General features: G+C 42.1%; 1 protein-coding gene across 1 annotated transcript in view; it reads left to right on the plus strand.

Moving 5' to 3' along the window:
• Nucleotides 1–18,271, plus strand: part of FGD6 (FYVE, RhoGEF and PH domain containing 6) — a 131,722-nt gene that overhangs the window by 11,445 nt on the left and 102,006 nt on the right. The window contains exon 2 of the mRNA XM_075011715.1: nt 3,286–5,728. Coding sequence (XP_074867816.1) covers nt 3,286–5,728 — 2,443 coding nt within the window. The remainder of the gene's footprint in view (nt 1–3,285; nt 5,729–18,271) is intronic.

An 18,271-nucleotide genomic window follows, 5' to 3' on the forward strand; every position in this document is an offset into this window, starting at 1 on the left:
TTCAGAAGATTGGCTCCTCTTCTGTTGAGTTGGAGATGGAACATGCCAAACATCCTCCTTGCCCCCAAAGAAGGTGGCTCAGTGTTCCACAAAACCAAAGCACTCTACTTTCTCATCAGTTACCTACTTACTAGTTCTCCCTCTAATATCTTCTACTATCCATCTCGCTTGTGGAAGATCCCGGGGAAGATCATCAATACATTCCTTCAGCTCTCAGTTATCTATTAAGTGTCTTCTGAAGCAGCATCATTTGTGCCAATTTGTAACATATACAACGCCCCTTGCCCATCCTCCTCATAAACCCAGCCAGCCTTTCAGTGATGTATGTTTTCTTTGTTCTGGAAAGATGGTACTTGGTCCAGCTGCCCAATTATCCATTGAAGAATGTTTTATTCACTACCTTAAAATGAGTCCCGGGTGAGAATTGTCTGTCTGTTTTTGGATTTTCCGTGGTCTTCAGTCATGCTTAATATTTCCAAGGATTAGGCTGAGCTCCAATCCTCAGATGTGCCCTGTGGGTGACCCCTGTGTTTCTCCTGTGGCTGACTACTTCAGGATGTTTTTTGCATAGCTGCACCAAATACCCATTATTAGTGAAGTTCCTCTGGTGGTCAAAACTATCCTGCTTCTGGCTGTATGCTGTCTCCTGCTTCTCACTGTGTCACAAACTCCTAAGCCACCTCTCCATCTTCCTCTCTTCTGCATCCCTAAAATCATTAGGTTCTCTGTTTGAGTATGGGACGATGCTGCCCAGGTATGGTTGTCCAATATTTGTTCTCCTTTTTGGATGCTACACAGGGTCAGGAGCTGCCCTTCGAGATCTCAGCTGATTTCCTTTAGCACAGACATCAACTTGCTGTTTATGCAGAGGAAGTCTCTATTTTCAGACAGGAAACAGATACAGCAAATGTCACATCCCTTGCAGCTCATAACTGCCATTTCTGACCATTCTTATGTACGCAGGAGCACACATTCCTACAAACCTTCCTGCAAATTCCTTTTGAAATCCCCTTGCTATCTCCCCTTTGCTTATTCTGCGTTCAGTGATTCCTCACAGCAAGAAGTACTGAATTCTGGGGTGACTGGGGGCAATCTGGGCAGAAGAGACAGTGATTCACAGCGTAGAAAAACACATGACTTTCCTGTTTTTATGCAGAAGAGTTGCCTGTCTCTCTCTATCTAGTTCCTTTAGACGGAGCACCAGCACAGTTTTATAGAATTCCTTGCCACTGAGTTGCTCAGTAGATTGCATTATTTACTATTGGGGGCATGACTACACAGAGAATTTACAGCACTGCAGCTGCTCCAATGCAGTGGTTTGCTCTAAGCCAGAGATTCCCAACCTGTGGGTCAGGACCCAAACATGGGTCACGATTGGATTCATTAAGAGTCGCCAGGAGCTTGGAGCTGCATGTGGCTCTTAAAGAAGCCATTTGCAGCTCCTTAAAGCTGTCTCATCCAGCAGCTCTGTCAAAAAACACATTACAAAAAGACAGCTTCTCCACCATTGATATTAATAGCCATCCCAGGTAAGCCCCTTAATAGACTCTTGCACTAAGTAATTCATTGTCATCCCCCCATCCTCTCTTTCCCCCTTTTGTCCCCACTTCTGTCCTGTGTAGCTGATATGTCAGTTGTTGTGTTTTTGTTTGTATCTCCCCCAGCCCCTGAGTGTGACTGACCCAGCTGCCCAGCCCCACAACGCCCCCCCGCCCCTGGGTGTCATTCCCCCTACAACCCCAGCACCCTCTGAATGTGGGGTTTAAGCTGGGGAAGTGGGGAGTGCAGTTTGGGGATGAGGGTCTTTTCCCCACCACAATTCAGATCAACTGTAATAAAATAATTAACTATAATAAATGTAGTGTTGTTTTATTAATGTATTTTCCTTTTTTTCTATGAAATAACTACTATGAACACACAAACATGAGGGGGCACAATTGTATATTTTTGCCTCAGGCGCAAATTTAGCTAGTTATGGCACTGTACCTCTTTTCCGCCCCTCCTCCCCTCGCTGTTTTTGAATTGCCTTGGGTCACCAAGTCTTCCTGAATTGTCAAAATGGGTCCCCTTCTGGAAGAGGCTGGGAATCGCTGCTCTAAGCTCTGTAATGTAGCCACTCTAAGCTAGTGGGAGAGAGCTCTCCCATTGCTGTAACTACTCCTAGTAGTAGCTGTATCCAGGGGAGAAGCTCTTTTGCCAGCACAGCATGATCCATGCTGGCACTTACGTCAATGTAACCTATGTCACTTGGGGGTGATTTATTTCCCCACCTGAGCAACATAAGTTATGCTGACAAACTCTAGTATAGAGTAGGGATGTTAGTTTAACTGGTTAACTGTAAGCCTCATCCTAAACAAAAAGCCGTGATCATGACGACCACTTCCCAGAGATAGAAAATAACATGCCTTGGGATGGGAAATTCAATAAGACATTATGCAGCTTAACTGTACTTCCTATCTTGGAATGCACTTCACTGCTGTTCTAGCAGTGATCTTTAGAATTGGATCCCACAGAGTGAAACTTCAATAACTGGTTGTAGTAGCGAATTCCCATTTGTAGATATTTCTGCAAAAAGAGAGGGGAAAAGGACATGGGCAGGTTGAAGAGTTGCATATTAAAGGTAAAAGAAGGTTATTGATTAATTCTATCGCAATAATGATATAATTTTAAAGTCTGCTTTAATTTTCATTATGCTTAAAAAAGGAGAAAATACTGGTATAAAAAAGTGGGGTTGGGGGTAAAGTGAAGTACAGTAAACTCTGTCTTAACTGGCATGGTTTGTCACTTATTGCCATAATCTTTTTCGTTTTCAATCCAACTGGCACTATAAAGCCAAGTTAAGTATGCCGTAAACCCTTTCATATCTGACATTCTATCATCTGGAATTCTCACATAACCAGCATTTTAACCTTAAATAAATTTTAGTTAACATTTTCCATAAGTACAGTATAGTGAAAGTAAACACAAATAAATATAGTATAAGTTTACAGTGTACAATACTACTGTTGTTGGTAAATAAAGTACTCTGCATATATTTTTGTTTATTTCTTAATATCTAATCTTGTTTTTCTTTACTGTTGTGCATTGCTAGGTATACCTTTCTATTATCCAGAATATTTGAATATCTGGCAACCTGAGCTGCTGGTTATGAAAGCATGTACCATAGTGTAAATCAATGAATAGTTTAAATGTTATACAAAGTTTGATATTTTAAAAATACTACAATGCGAACTAAGTAGTTTTGTAGGCTCATAGTGATTAAAGATTTTGTGTATTTCTTTCTAGAAATTAAGAAGCCACCAGTGGCCCCAAAACCAAAATTGGTGGTAGGACAGAAGGCATCACCTCCCCCTGTTGCACCTAAGCCAGATATTGTGTTTGCTGGCATTGTACAAACAACAAAGAAAACTAAACCAGCAATAGCACCAAAACCTAAGGTTCTCAAGAGTTCCTCTGTTCCTGAAGTTAGACCTCCATTATCTTTAGGAAAATGCACCAAAAGTCTAGAAGAACACAAAGGAGAGTCTTCTGAAATGCTAGACCATCTAAATTGTAAAAATGGAGACCCAGCAGAAAACACTGAGGATACTGCTTACATTATACCAATGCGTTCTTGCAATTTTGAATGCATCCATAAGCTTGGAAATGGGGAAAGTACACGTAAAACACAAATAATTTTTGAACGGTTGGCGAATTTAGAGAACATCAAGATAGGTGAACAAAGTAGGACAATACATGAAGGTCATAGTGAAAAAGTAGCAAATAAAAATCGGGTAGTTTTAAAGGCCAGCCTTCTGGAAGGGACACTCAAAGATGTTCTCACGCAAGGTGTATTCTCTAATATCAACCTTCACAGACAGAAGTCTCCAGGTAAATTTGAAAGGAATGGTAGTGGTAGTTCTAACAATGAGGTTAAAATAGAGTTTACAGAAATTTTACCATCATCTAGTTCTGAGGAAGTTTCAGGCAAACCACAAAATGATCACCATAGGAGGGATGCTGATGATATTCACATGGCAGAAACTTGTTCTAGTTTGACTGAAAATAACCACACATGCTGTGGCTCTTTGGACCAAGAAACCTTGGAAGATGTCAATGTTAATAGTGATGTTACATTTCCAGGTGGAGTCTGTATGAAAGGAGATGATGGGAAAACTCTGCCTTCCTCTAGATCTTATTCAACACCTGGCTCAAAAGTGTTTCCAGTTCCAAAACCAAGAAAGCCACGTGCTGCTTGTCTAGTCCGTCAAGATGGTATAGACGCTGCTGGGGAAGTAACAAGGCAACCAATTAATTCAGAGAATGATTGTGCTGGCCCTTCTGAACACACAGTTAAAAAATCAGCAAAAATTAATGTTCTTGGTCAGGGTGTTTCATATAATGAACATCCAGAAAAAGGGCATCAGGCTAGTACATTTGAGATTACTCAAAATCTTGTGGAGAAAATACACTGTGTGAAGGAATCTACTGATACTGAAGAACTAGCCCTGCAAAATATTATGCCTCAGGTTTTGCAAGAAGCTTCTCTCATTACAGAAAGTGTTGAACACAAAGACCTCAACTTACAAATTTCTGCAGATAAAATGACAGATGAAGCTAGTATATTAGCTGCTGTGGACAAAAGGACTAGTTTTATACGAAGCAATGCTCTGTCCATGAGTTTACCTAAGCAACTCAAATTGGCTTGCAATCAACACTTGCCTGCCTCCAGTAGCCTTGACATATCCATCCAGAAACCAGAACCTAAGGAGATTCATGTTAAAGAAGAAAGTTCACCAAGGATAGTTCCTAAAAAACCTCAAAGACACAGCTTGCCTGCAGCTGGACTGCTGAAAAAAGCTGCATCTGAGGAGCTTGTAGAAAAAACTTCTCACATTTCCAACGAGAACAAAAAGTCAGAAAGGGCTCTGGACAGAACTTGTTTAAGACATGTATTGACCAAAGAACAAGGTACATCATCTTACTGTGACATGCCAAAACGTTCTTCAGAAAAACCTGTGTGGAAATTACCTCATCCTATTCTGCCATTTTCAGGCAATCCAGAATCATTAAAAGCTGCCAACATTGCCACAAACTCTGAACTTTCAACTGCTGTGATCAAACCTAGAGCTAAATCTCTGTCTTCTGTTGATATTGGAAGAACAGACAAGCCTTCCAAAGACACTCACAAAAAAAATACTTTAAAAAAGCTTCTCAACATCAAATTATCCGTGTGCACAATGAAAAGTGACTTCCAGAAATTTTTTTCCAAGGGCAGCCAGTCCATGGATGGTTCCATAGCTAGTTTTTCCACTGAGGAAGGGCATGGTACTGGTGGTAACTGGAATGTAATATCCCTAGTGAGTGAACGGAAAACTAAATCTGTCAAGGCACCTTCTTTAGAACTAGGTAGTCCAGCATCACAAAAGAAAAGACAAAGACACAGGAGTCAGCAGGAGATACCAAACAGTCAAAGATTAGAGTCTTTAGATGAACAAATATTGTCAGGGAAGCAGTTGTCACAAACACACTTGAATTCTGTTTCAAGCGATTATCCACCAGAATATGAGAATTTTCGACCCTATGAAGAAATTCCGGAGTATGAAAACTTGTCTTTTATTTTGTCTTCTGATAAAAGTCCATATTCTGAATGGCAGAATTCCAGCAGGCTGGTGGAAGGCCATGACACAAATGTATATGAGGTGGAAGAACCATATGAAGCTACAAGCAGCCACTCAAGACATAGCAGGTAATATAGGGGAAAGAGTGTGTAAAATACATCTAGCTCTGTGGTGGATGTAGACAGGGTTTTTTTTTATTATTTATATGGTGAATTTAGAAAGTATGCTTGTTTCATTATGTGTTGGCAAAACAATCTAACACCCCAATGAATTTTCAGATATATAGGTTAATCTAGTAACCATTTGTGGCCCAGAATTTTTTTTTTCTTGGTGAAATACCTCTTGTTAGAATTTAGTATCAAAGAAATGGTGAATTTTTATCATTCTCTGTGTTTAATCAGACTTAAAGAAAGACAAGCCAACTACTTTGCTTTGGAATTTAGAATATAATTGAATTGGAACTAATGATATTTTAACTTTTTGCTTGTATTAAATCTGGAAAAGCTCCTGTAATAAAGATCAAGTCCCAAAATGAACTTGCTTAAATGCACTTAGCTAAGCAAACCAGTAAAATGGAAAGCTCTCTTTGTGGTGATCAAGTACATAAATATTTGCTTTGGTAACTTTTTATTAATAAAAGGTTGATTTTTTTTTTTTAAGTAGAGTTATAGGTTTTGGTTCAAATCTGTGCTCAGATTTTTGAATGGAATATGTAGCTATTTGTAGTTTAGTGCCTAGCGAACTACTTTACAAAACTATAGTGTGAGGAATTGCAGAATGTGACGCTTGTGGAGGAGGTGCTGGTATATAGAGCAAACTGAAGACAAACACATCTACAGTTATTTTACATGTAGACTGAAAAGCTTTGTAAAATGTATCTTACCAGTGTGAGAACTTGGTATTTTGCAACGAGGTGCATGTTGTAAAGGGGCAAAAATGTTTGAAATGGCATTCTGAAATTTTTTGTAAGTATAAATTTGTATATTGAGTGGCTTTTCATCTGCATCAAGTTACTTGCTTTTGTAGGAAGGTGGGAGCCTTTACTGTGGGAGGTAGTCTCATTAAGCTGCTTCGCCTATGTCTAGATTGTAGGCTTCTGTTGGGAGCCCCGGGGGCTCTCAATAGAAGTCTGCTGCTCCAGGAGCCCTTTCCATGAAGAAGATGGGAAGTGTCAGCAGAGGGCATTTTCCTGACATTTTGGCCCCGTGTGGATGGGTCAAATGTTGGGAAAGCCTTTCCCGACAGAACAGTTGGCAAGAGATATGCAAACTGAGCCAGGATTTGGACTAGGGACAGAGCAGAGTTGGTCTGAGGGTGAAGCAGGCCTGGGTGGTGATTCTTCCAAAAGTTCCTCCGTATCCACCTGGAGGGGCATGACCCAACGTTTGGGGACTACTGCTTATAATTTACCCAGTGGTACTATGTCATGTGAGAAATTTCTTCCTGATTCCATTATGCCCAAACTAAGAGGATGAAATTTTATCCATATTTCAGATGATGATTACATGGATGCATATTCTGGGCTCTTGGTAACATTCTAGGAGCAAATTCAGGATCCAGTGGCACTCTTGGAAAATGAGTGCTGTACATAGCAGCTTTCCTCTTTAAACAGCCTTTTTCAGTAGCCTTTTCAAAGGGGTTGGCCTGTCTGCATTCCGGTAAAAAGTTTTACCATCTGCTTAATGGGAGTAGAGTAAGGTTCATTACCTCCTTAGGCCATGTCTACATGGCAGGCGTGTACTCGGCGTCTTTGATATGTGCCTGTTTTTTCAAAATAGTTTTCGAAATTAACGGGCACACTATTTCAGCACCCTTGTAGTCTTCATTGTAGGAGGGGTAAGGGATGCTTCAAAATAGAGCATTATTATTAGACAGCACCAAATGCCAAAATAGCCTATTGCAAGTTTAGACGTAGACATGTAGACATAGTCTTAATGTCCCAAAAATGTGTGAGAAACATTCAATTCATATTGTACCTGTGCAGTTAATACATTACTGGTGCCAAACTTGTTCACTTTTCTGAAACAGCCTGGGAGGTATTCTGAGAAAGGAAAATAATGAAAAGAACTAATAAAGGAAGCTACGTTAACTTTGGATGTTCTGCCATGAGAACAATAATGAACACCTGGGAACAATACTGGAAACCTAGTTCTAAGAGGAAGTCTTCAATATAGATTATTGGTTTTCAGACTAATAAATCAAGCCAAAGCGTTTAAAATAGGGTAAAGAAGGGGAATGCTCTAACTGGTTTTTGTTGGGTTTTAGGGCATTTCATTTTGTTTCTAATTAAAATATAATGATAGAAGAATGGTGTCTGAGAAGGTGAGGGAGAAAAATTGCATTTCTAAGTGCATACCACATTTTAAATTATCCTAATGAGCAGGAGACTGCATAATCAAGAAATGACATGATTGCATGTTTTCTGAGAAGCGAGTGCTGAGGCCTGAAGCATTACTAAAAACTAGCGCTTTTTATGGGAGTCCAAAGTAACACTGCAATGTTTCTTTTGGAATGATTGAAAAAGTCAGAAAACTACAGCTCAGTTATTTCATGATAATAGTAGATAGTTACTTTTTTTTTTGGTGACAGAAAAATTTTATTTTTGTCATTCCCTTTATAGTAAAAAAAAAAACTTTTTTCCACAAAAAAGAGGGCAAAAATGTCCCTAGAAACAAAAACTGAAGAGGAGTGGAATTTAGTCAACATTCTAAACAAATTAAGATATAAAGGAAAAATCAGCATGAGTCAGTGCATATGTGATATGGCAAAAGGCAAAGAGACTTAAACTTTTCTGCATCTTTGGGGACTCTTTTTTTAGTATCACTAGCAGGGCCCACCCCTTTGTGGCTGCTACAGCTGAAGTACTCATTTGCTCAGGAGCTGCTGATGGCAAGGGGCACAGAGCTGCTGCAGGCCCTGGGCAGGAGTCACCACTGGCTGGGGGAGGGGGCAGCCTGCTGCCCAGACCTACATCATCAGCTTGGTCCTGCAACCCTCCCTCCCACGCAGATCTCTCTTCTCCGGCCTGCTCCTGAGCATCCCCCTTGACCACTGCTGCACCTTGCCTCCCATCCAAATCCCAGCCCACTCCTGCACCCTCCCTTACACCCAGACCTCAAACACCCACTTCCTCTTTGCTCCTGCAACCCTCCCTCCTAGCCAGAACCCAAATACCCACCTCCAGCCCAGGGGGGACAGGGAGCAAAACCAACCTGCAGCCAGTTCTTCAGGCCTCCATGATGGGGGCTCCAGCCCCACGCTGCGGGAGGGTTCCAGAGGGCTCTGACCCCAGCCCTGTGCTGCAGCAGAGGCTCCAGGGAAGTTCTGGCTCTTGCCCCAGCCCTGTGGCGGGGAATTGTGCTGCAGGGGCCACTGCAGTACGGCTCTGGCCCCAGACCCATGGGGGGCTCAGGCCCCAGCCCCGTGCTGCCGAGAGAGTTCCGGGGGGGCTCCTGCGCCAGCCCTGCACTGCAGCTCCCTTCCTACCCCATGGCAGAGGATTGTGCTGCAGGGGCTGCCACAGTAGGGCTCTGGCCCCAGCCCTGTGCCATGGGGGGAGGTGGGCGTCAGGGGGGACTCCGTCCCCAGCCCCATGCTGCAGAAGGGCTCTCTGGCCCCAGACCTGTATTACATGAGGTGTGAGGAGAGGCAGGGCTGGGCTCTTGTGCTGACAATAGCGTGTGTGGGGGTGGCTGACCCATGTTCTAGACTATTCCAGAACATTCCAGTATGTTCATGACTACAGTGGGGTGGATGGAGAGACCACTATACAATACTATAGATTGCAGTACTTAAGTTTGCTAAGCTGCTATCTTGTACTTCAGGCTCTGTTACTCCAGGTTTTGTGGATTAATGCATTATGTTTCCTGAACATGTTGCCAGTGTTTCCTCTGAATTTTTGCAGCCGTAACAGATTGCTAATTGATTTTCACTGAATATAGTGCTGCCTGTAATTGTTAGTATGGCATCTGATTGTACTGCTCACTGAAGCACATTACCTAGTGAGAGGATTTCTCTGTGAGAGATGCTTTCAGTGCTCTCCATGAGTGCAATTAGATTCTTTTTTAAATGTTTTCCAATGACTGATTTAGAATTGTTGTTTAGAAAACCAGAAAGTATGCTGCAGTATAAATAATGAAAACAGAGTTAATAAAAAGCACTGGTGAGTAATTTTAAAACTCTGGGTTGCTGACCAAATCCTGGTTAGATGCTTTCTCAAGGAAACTTTGCCAGCACACTGTATGCTAGATATAGTCTACTTGAGGTTTGAAATCTGTCTTTGTGGTTAAACGCCGTCTTTGGTATGTTCTTGTGTTCACTATGAGCTTGATTTTGCAACCATTATTTTTGAACTGAATAACCTCTATGGACTACTGTCGTGAACAGTATGGTCTACATAGCTTGAATGGGGAATGCAGGATTGAACCCAAAGATAAATGTTAATTGGGTGGTCAGCTCTCATGAGTAGGCCATCACAGGTGGGGAAAAAGCCTGCTTCCCTGAAAAGATTGTACACATCATACAGGTTTAACTCTTATTAAGAGACCTTTTAAATGTGCCTTTTTGAACCGCTTTTCAGTATTTTTAAGAAATGTCAGATATCAGATATTTCTTCTTTGCTGGGCTCTGAAGAGATGCATTTGCTTCTATTGTCAAAGCAAAGAAAAGGTTGTACAGTAGAAACTCAAATATATGAACACCAGGGTTACAGACTTACCAGTCAATTAGACACCACCTGGAGCCAGAAGTAATCAGGCAACAGCGCAGACAAAAATAAATTTAAAAAGGAAACCTTAGTCTCCTCCCCTGCAAATACTGTATTGCCTTGGGACTTTATCCCAGGGGTTCAGGGCTTTAGCTACAGGGTGGTTGGGGCTACAACCAGCAAGGAACACGTTTGTCTTATTGGTTTGAATTCTGGTGTTCGTTTTTTGTGAATGCCTGATGTCTTTATGAAAGTCTTACCTTTTTGTGTAAAATGGAGATTTACCTCTTCATGCAAAAAACACTTTTCTTGCACGAATGCAAAATGGAATGCTTCCACATCTTTACAGGGCAATGAAAGGAATTTTGTCTAGACAGATAACTTGAGAGCTATCCAGTCTGATAAACGTGGGCAGACTATCCTGGGTGTTGAATAGTAACAGAGAGTAAGCCGTGCTAGTCTATACACTATCAAAACAAAAAGCAGTCAAGTAGCTCTTTAAAGACTAGCAAAATAGTTTATTAGGTGAACTTTCGTGGGACAGACCCACTTCTTCAGACCATAGCCAGACCAGAACAGACTCAATATTTAAGGCACAGAGAACCAAAAACAGTAAGCAAGGAGGACAAATCAGAAAAAGATAATCAAGGTGAGCAAATCAGAGAGTGGAAGGGTGGGGGGGAAGGTCAAGAATTAGATTGAGCCAAGTACGCAGACGAGCCCCTATAGTGGCTCAGAAAGTTCCCATCACGATTTAAACCATGTGTTAATGTGCCGAATTTGAATATAAAAGTCAGCTCGTCCTTCTATCAATGACCTAAAGGTATGTGTGTTACTGAAGAGAAATTATCGCACCGTTTTGGAAAGAGAAGTGGACGAGCTGGCTTTTATATTCAAATTCGGCACATTAACGCATGGTTTAAATCGTGATAGGAACTTTCTGAGTCACTATAGGGGCTCGTCTGCGTACTTTGCTCAATCTAATTGTTGACCTTCCCCCCCACCCTTTCACTCTCAGATTTGCTCACCTTGATTATCTTTTTCTGATTTGTCCTCCTTGCTTGCTGGTTTTGGTTTGCTGTGTCTTAAATATTGAGTCTGTTCTGGTCTGGCTATGGTCTGAAGAAGTGGGTCTGTCCCATGAAAGCTCACCTAATAAACTATTTTGCTAGTCTTTAAAGTGCTACTTGACTGCTTTTTATCCTGGGTGTGTACAGCTCCACTGACTTCTATGGCTTCCTCACAGGAACCCACTGGCTGATGGGATTGTGGAATCAGGATCTAAAAGTGTCAAAAAGCTTAGAAAAAAGTGACTGATTTCTTTCCTTCACTGTGTTGCTAATGTGTGTAAAATGTGGAGGAGGGGAAAGCCTGAGTAGCTCCAACATTATAAGAAATAATCAAGTTGTTTTTATAGGTCTGTGTGCTTGGCTTGAGCCAAAGCTATCTCATCAGCTATTTTTCAGTGTATTCCTCAGAAAGCCCTGTCAGCTGATGCTTGTACAAACAGCACTGCTTTTAAGAGTTAGTTAAGTCACTCCATATTTATCTTCATTTAATTAACTTAAGTTTTAAATAACATTGGTTAGCCGTTTCTTTTTTTGGCCATTGTCTGAAATCTAAATATTTTAGAGGAAGTTTTAAAGTTACAAAGTTATTTCCAAACATCATCATGTTTTTTTGAAGGGAGCTGACAGACACATAAATAAAGGTGTAACTGTCGAAGAAATAAGAGCACAAAATAGTGATCTATAAATTCAGAAAGTTTTTGTTGTTCAATTATTTGTGATGTGTTAATTTTTATTTCAGAGGATGCGTAACTAAGTATCAGGCCTTCAGGATACCACTGATGCAGTAAAGTAGCTTTTATGTTTTTTTAAATATGTTGTTCTCATTTTGTATGGTTTTCCCCATCTGAAAAAGTTGTGCTTGCAATTTCAGCAGAGACTGTTATAACCTTCTTAAGTTTTACCTAAAGTAAGTAATTTTTTGGGTTTGGTTTGTAGCTGGCTGGCAAGTAAAAACTTTTTTTCTTAGTGTCATTTTTCATAGATGACAGGCAAAAATATTTTGTATTGGGCTGGTACATTTTTTGGCAATTAAGAACAGCTGGTGTGTTAGGCTGTCTAAAAACTGCAGCTAGGAGGCTACTTGCTTGCTTGGTTGTACAGACTAGTGCTAGCTCCCTCCAAGCTAGTGCTGTACAAATCAGTGGTGCTGGCTGGTGGCTCAAACTAGACTCCTGAGCTTGGACACAAGTCATTGCCCAGGCTGTGAGGATCACACAGCTGTTTTTAAAAACAACAAGAAGTCCTGTGACACCCTATAGACTAACATATTTTGGAGCATAAGCTTCTGGGGGCGAAGTCCCACTTTGTCAGATGCATGAGTTGGGATTCCAGAGGAGGGTCTAAATGTATAGGCTCAGGAAAAGGAGGGGGTCCCAGTCACAAGGAGGGCCAGAGCTGACAAGGTCAGTTTAGTCACGGAGGATGTGACCCGTAGGATTAGGCTGTTTTTAGCACACTAGCATAGTTTTGTCTGTCTGGGCTGTGAAGCACACTGCTAGTGTGGTGTAGACATACCCTTAGGTGCTGCATATTATGGATGTAGGTTAACTCTGTGTTTTTAGAGGCCTTATTTTTTACTCTTATTTGCAGCTGTCTTTTTTTTTTTTTTTTTAGACCTCTCTAAGGTCCTTTTAGGGGCTTGTGACCTGTGACATAAGAAATGTTGATATACAATGAGTTTCTCTCTTTGCAAAACTAGAATGAATTTTCATGCGTATTTTATTAGAAAGGAAGGCAAAAATACCAGTACCTCAGTGCTCCTTGCAGCGGCCTCACTGCGTTTTCTGTCCTGAGCCATTTAATACCAAATGAGATGGGTGATGGCACTTCTGGCAGCAGGAGAGCCTCTGCTTCATTCAAGGGGAGAGGTAGAGGGCTCCCTAGCATATAACTTCATCTGGAAGGCCCCAAAGTAGTGGTGGTGTTTGTTATTAATTCTATCATCATCATCAATAACCATGGGCTCAGCACCCATTGGTGTCTGATGCTTCTCACTATTTCCTTCCATCTTTCCCTATCTGGTGCAGAGTGGTTTAGTTTCTGTAGACTAGCTCCGCACCAATCTACTACATCTTCTATCCATTCTCTGTGGGGTCTGCCTCTCCTGTTTGAACCCATCCATTATGCTGAATACTAGGGTCTTGATTTTTCATTTGTCATTCATTGAGCAAATATGTCCAAATAGTTGTAGCTTCCATTTTATAACCATCTGCAGCAGGTTCTCTTTCAGGTGTATCTTCCTATGTAATTCCTCATTGGTGACCTTCTGCATCCATCCTATTCTCAGAATCTTTCTATAACAACTCCTTTCAAATGCCAATATTCTTCTTTTCGAATCTTTCGTTATCACCCATGTCTCACATCCGGAGGGCCATATGGCAAATGTCCCTGCAGCAGAAATGTGTCTGGAGATGGCCTCTATCTGACATAGTGCGGGGAAGAATCTGGCTATGGAGGATCTCCCCTTTGTTCAGGTCTTGAGACAATAATATGTGTCTATTCTTCATTGCACATTGAATTTTCTGGTCATCATACTTCCTGTTGCTTTAGCCATATCAGGTCACATAATGCATGTTATAACATGTATCTTGTATTTTGGCATGTTGCGTTACAATGGCTCCTGCAGAGTTGTTTTCAGTACACCATGGTGCTGTACTCAGCTTTTTGTGGTTCGTGCAATGGTGTTATGAGCCTGATTTGGAACACCTTAGGATATGCTGGTTTAGATTTACACATTGTCAGCATTTTCTTACTGTATATAAATATAATGACTTGATTCAGGGCGGATGTTAGTTTAAAAAAGAGCCTTGTCAGAAAATAGTTTTCACTTATGAGATTTTAAAATTAAAGATTTGTTTAACATTTGGCTTGTGTACATAGAGCGTGGGACATCCAAGACATGACTGGAAATACTGTTGATCTGAATAAGTGGGTCTGTCCCACGAAAGCTAATTATTTTGTTAGTCTTTAAAGTTCTACATGACTACAGGTTTGTTTTATTAGAATACAGACTAACACATCTACCTCTCTGTTACTATGCCTATTTATATTGAAGTTTCCAAGGGATACACTTAGTAATTATCAGTTAGAACCTCAACAGAACAATGAAAAAAATGCTTATACAGCTACAGGAGGAGGTTTGTCTGCTATGCGAGTTTTGCCCTTTAAAAAGATTTTTCTGCGTTAGCAGTTTTTAAAGGCAATGCAGTATTGCATGTGCACATATATATGGTGTGATTAAAAAAGTAGCACAGTTAAAAGAAATATACAAATACATAACCACTAAATACTTATCAATCCAGAAGAGGACAAAAAAGAAAAAGAGTCAAATGCCACAAAACATTGAGTGGAGAGTCAAGCCACTGCAAGTAACTTCCAAAGCAGGGGGATATGCATTGTCCCTGATCTAAGATCAAAATTATTTTCTAGCTTCTCTACTGTGTTTGGATACTGAAAGTCTTCTAAAAGGGTAATTATCAAAGCTGTCATGGTTTTTACAAAAAATTCCAAAGTACTGTCCAAAATTAAATTATTCAGATGCTTGATTGCTCCTCTATTGTAGTCCTGCTGCTTGAAGGATCTTTAATATTTTGTGTAGTGTACCTGCATGCACTTTAATCCCATCTGTGACATTCTTTATTTAACTGATGAAGAGAGATTGTAACCATAATAGGAAAGGTGGTGTGGATCCTGACAGCTGCCTGGATGTACTTTTTCTTTCAAAACAAAACAAAACAGAAAAGAACTTCTGCAAAGAGTATCTCTATCCTTTAATGTTCCCACTATCTACAAAGGCAGAGCTCACAATTACTTTTCAGTGAAACTCACAGTTCTAACCTTAGTGGCAAAATAAAGGGACAATCAAGATTGACTGACTGTTTTGTTGGCTCTCTGACATCATGACAAGGCAGCCTCACCTATTGCCCTTTGTGCTGGGACATGCCACAGACACAAAGGAATAACTCTATATACTTGTCTTTGCAGCACTGTTCACTCATTCACTGCTTGATATAGTTTTGAGCTTTGCCCCCTAATCCAGTCTTTTTGCACACATGCAAATCTCTGGCTCCAACTAATGGTGCCTTAAACTTTGGATAGCTGGCCCGCCCAGGTATCTGTGGAAGTATGAGTGCTGCAGAAGGCCAAGCTGGTAATACAGTAGGGACATAGCAGCGTGAATTGCAATAACTCTTCAGTTACTCATGCATTTGGTAGCTTGTCTGATTCATTGCATCTGCTCTTTTAACTTGAACAAGCCTGTCTTGAATAGAGTAACTCAAGTGTATTGTTCTGAGCTGACCATTGCAATGAAGGCAAACCCTATGGCTAAGTCTTGGTGTGTTTTTTTGTTTTGGTTTTTTTTTCTTAAATGTGGGGGGGAGATGGTGACTGGGGTTACTAACACATCCATCTCTGTAATCTTAGTGGAGACCAGTGCTAGCACTAGGGAAAAAACAGACTAAACTTCTTTGTACTGTTTCATTGTCCTTATTAGGACCTCAGGCTTTTATATTTGATTTGCAGAATGCCTTAAATCAAATCATTGCTTCTGAATTGTTGATCTCCATCACCTCCCTTTTGCCTTCCTAGAGGTTCTGTTAGCTGGGACCTCAGATAGTGGATCCAAGAGAACTGATTTTTGAATTTGGCCCTAGAAGAGCTTCTCAATTTGAGAGGCAGTCTGAAGCAGGGGTGGGCAAACTTTTTGGCTTTAGTGTCGCATTAGGGTATGGAAATTACATTCATCCCTTGCTCTACAAGCACAATTATTTCCCAGCTTTGTGCTCATAGGCGAAAACTTGTAAGAGGGACCCTAAATTCTCATTAGAATACATGTAAAGTCTCTGATTGGGTCCTAGAGCTCGGAGAAGGAGTGGCAGCAGGTGGTGCTGCTTTTGGAAGGTGAGTGAGCCTTGGATTTGGATGGGGAGGGAGTTTAAAGGCTGGGGGCAGTTTACAGCCATGAGTAGGAGGGAGGGTTAAAACCTGGTGGTCAGTGGGGTGGGTGGGGGGTTCAGGCTGCTGAAGGTTGGGTGTGTGGTCTGGCGGGGGGGGGAGTCATACTGCAGCAGGTGAGGTCTACTTGGCTGATGGGGAGGGGCATGCTGCCATGGGGCCAGTCTGCAGGGCTGGCAGGGGGCGGGGGGGTTAAGACTGCCAGGTTGGGTCTGTGGGGCTGGCACAGGGGTCAGACTGCCATGGGGGCCGTCTGCGGGGCTGGCAGCTGGGGAGGGGGTCAGGGTGCAGCAGGGGGGAGCGGTCAGACCGCCGTGAGTAGAGGCTGGTGGGAGTGGGGGTCAGACTAGGGCAGGTTGGAGCCAGGGGGAGGGGATTAGCCTTGTATTAGCGGAGACAGTTCACTTGTAAACTGAACTAAGGTAAGTAAACGTGTCCCTCGTTTAAGCAAGTACTCGTAAGTGAAGTACTGGTTTAACTAGGGATGAATGTATATGGAAGGAAATGAATGCTCACAGAAGTAGTTTTGGGGCATGGGGCTCTAGTTTGGGGGTATGGGCTCTGCGGTGGGGTGGGGCCAGAAATGAGAAGTTCAGAGTGCGGGAGGGGGCCCCAACCTGGGACATGGAGTTTGGGGGTGGGTTGCATGAGGGCTCTGGGTGTGGGTTGTGGGGTAGTGCTAGGGATGTGGGGTGTGGAAGGAAGTCTGGGCTGAGATCAAGGTGTTTGGCAGATGGGAGGGAAATCAGGACTAGGGGAGAGGGTTAGGGTGCATGGGGGAAGCTCAGGGGTGCAGGCTCCAGGCTGTGCTGACCTCTGCAAAGAGCTTCTAGAAGCAGTGTCATACCCCACTTCCCATCAGCTCTTCCGTGGGCATTATGGGAATGGTACATAGGGTCGTGTCAGTACACAAGAACCCTCTGGCTGCCCCTCTGCACAGGAGCCACAGGGAGGCCATTCGGTTGCTTTAGGAAGCTGCGTGGAGTCACAACGTGTACAGAGCAGGGTAAGCTCCTGACCCCGCTCCCCAGTAGGAACTCGAGGGCCTGATTAAAATGGCTGATGGGCTGGATGCGGTCTCTCGTTTAGTTCCAAGTTTGCCATTGAGGCATACTTCCTTGGTGACAGCTTTTCTCTGTGTGAATCGTGAGAGGGTTTGAGGCAAAGATGTAAATAATTTCCTCCTCACTGACTCCATGTAATTTTAAGATTCCATAAATACCAAGTTATTTTAATGAAATTGATAGTAATTATTTTTGTGAATATATGTTTATACATAATAAAAATGTAAGTAAGCATGATGAGATCGGGAACCCTTATTAGTGTAAGGGAAAGTGATATATGCAACTACTGATCCTGAAATGTTAGGATAGATGGCCTGAAATATACTAGACTCTTAATTGGTGCCTTGACCCTTTGATACGAACTTCTGTGGTAATTATGTATTTTAATTTGTTCAGTTTTTTCTGTATGTTGTATGTCACCTCATACAGCCAAATAAGCTTTCAGGTGTCTGTGAATGGAGGTATAAGGTGTCTGGAGATAAGCTACGTGGGAAGGAAACTCTTTTCCTGAGGGAAGAGTTCAGACGTCAAAGGCAGCAGTAAGGGAGGATTACCCTGGTGAAGGACCTGCCCAAAGCTTGGTGCAGTTGGTCCTTCTTCGCAAGATGCTGGAAAGGAGGTGGTTCAGGCGGGTGTGGGTATGGGGAGAGATTAGGAGATCTGAGGAGTGCTAAGCATACTGGGGCGGGCGGGGGAAGAGGCACACAAAAACAAACCCAACCCTGAGTTCTGAGTGAGACAGGGTAATGAAGGCACCAGATTAGAACTATTTTAGGAGATGAAGGTTTCGTTCCCAGCTCTGTCCTGTTTTTTTTTTTGCCGCACTGGGAAAGTCTTTGTGTCTCAGTTTCCCATTGTTTAAATGGGACGAGTACC

Source organism: Carettochelys insculpta, chromosome 1 (assembly GCF_033958435.1).
Source record: "Carettochelys insculpta isolate YL-2023 chromosome 1, ASM3395843v1, whole genome shotgun sequence".
In the NCBI taxonomy this organism is placed as follows: Eukaryota; Metazoa; Chordata; order Testudines; family Carettochelyidae; genus Carettochelys; species Carettochelys insculpta.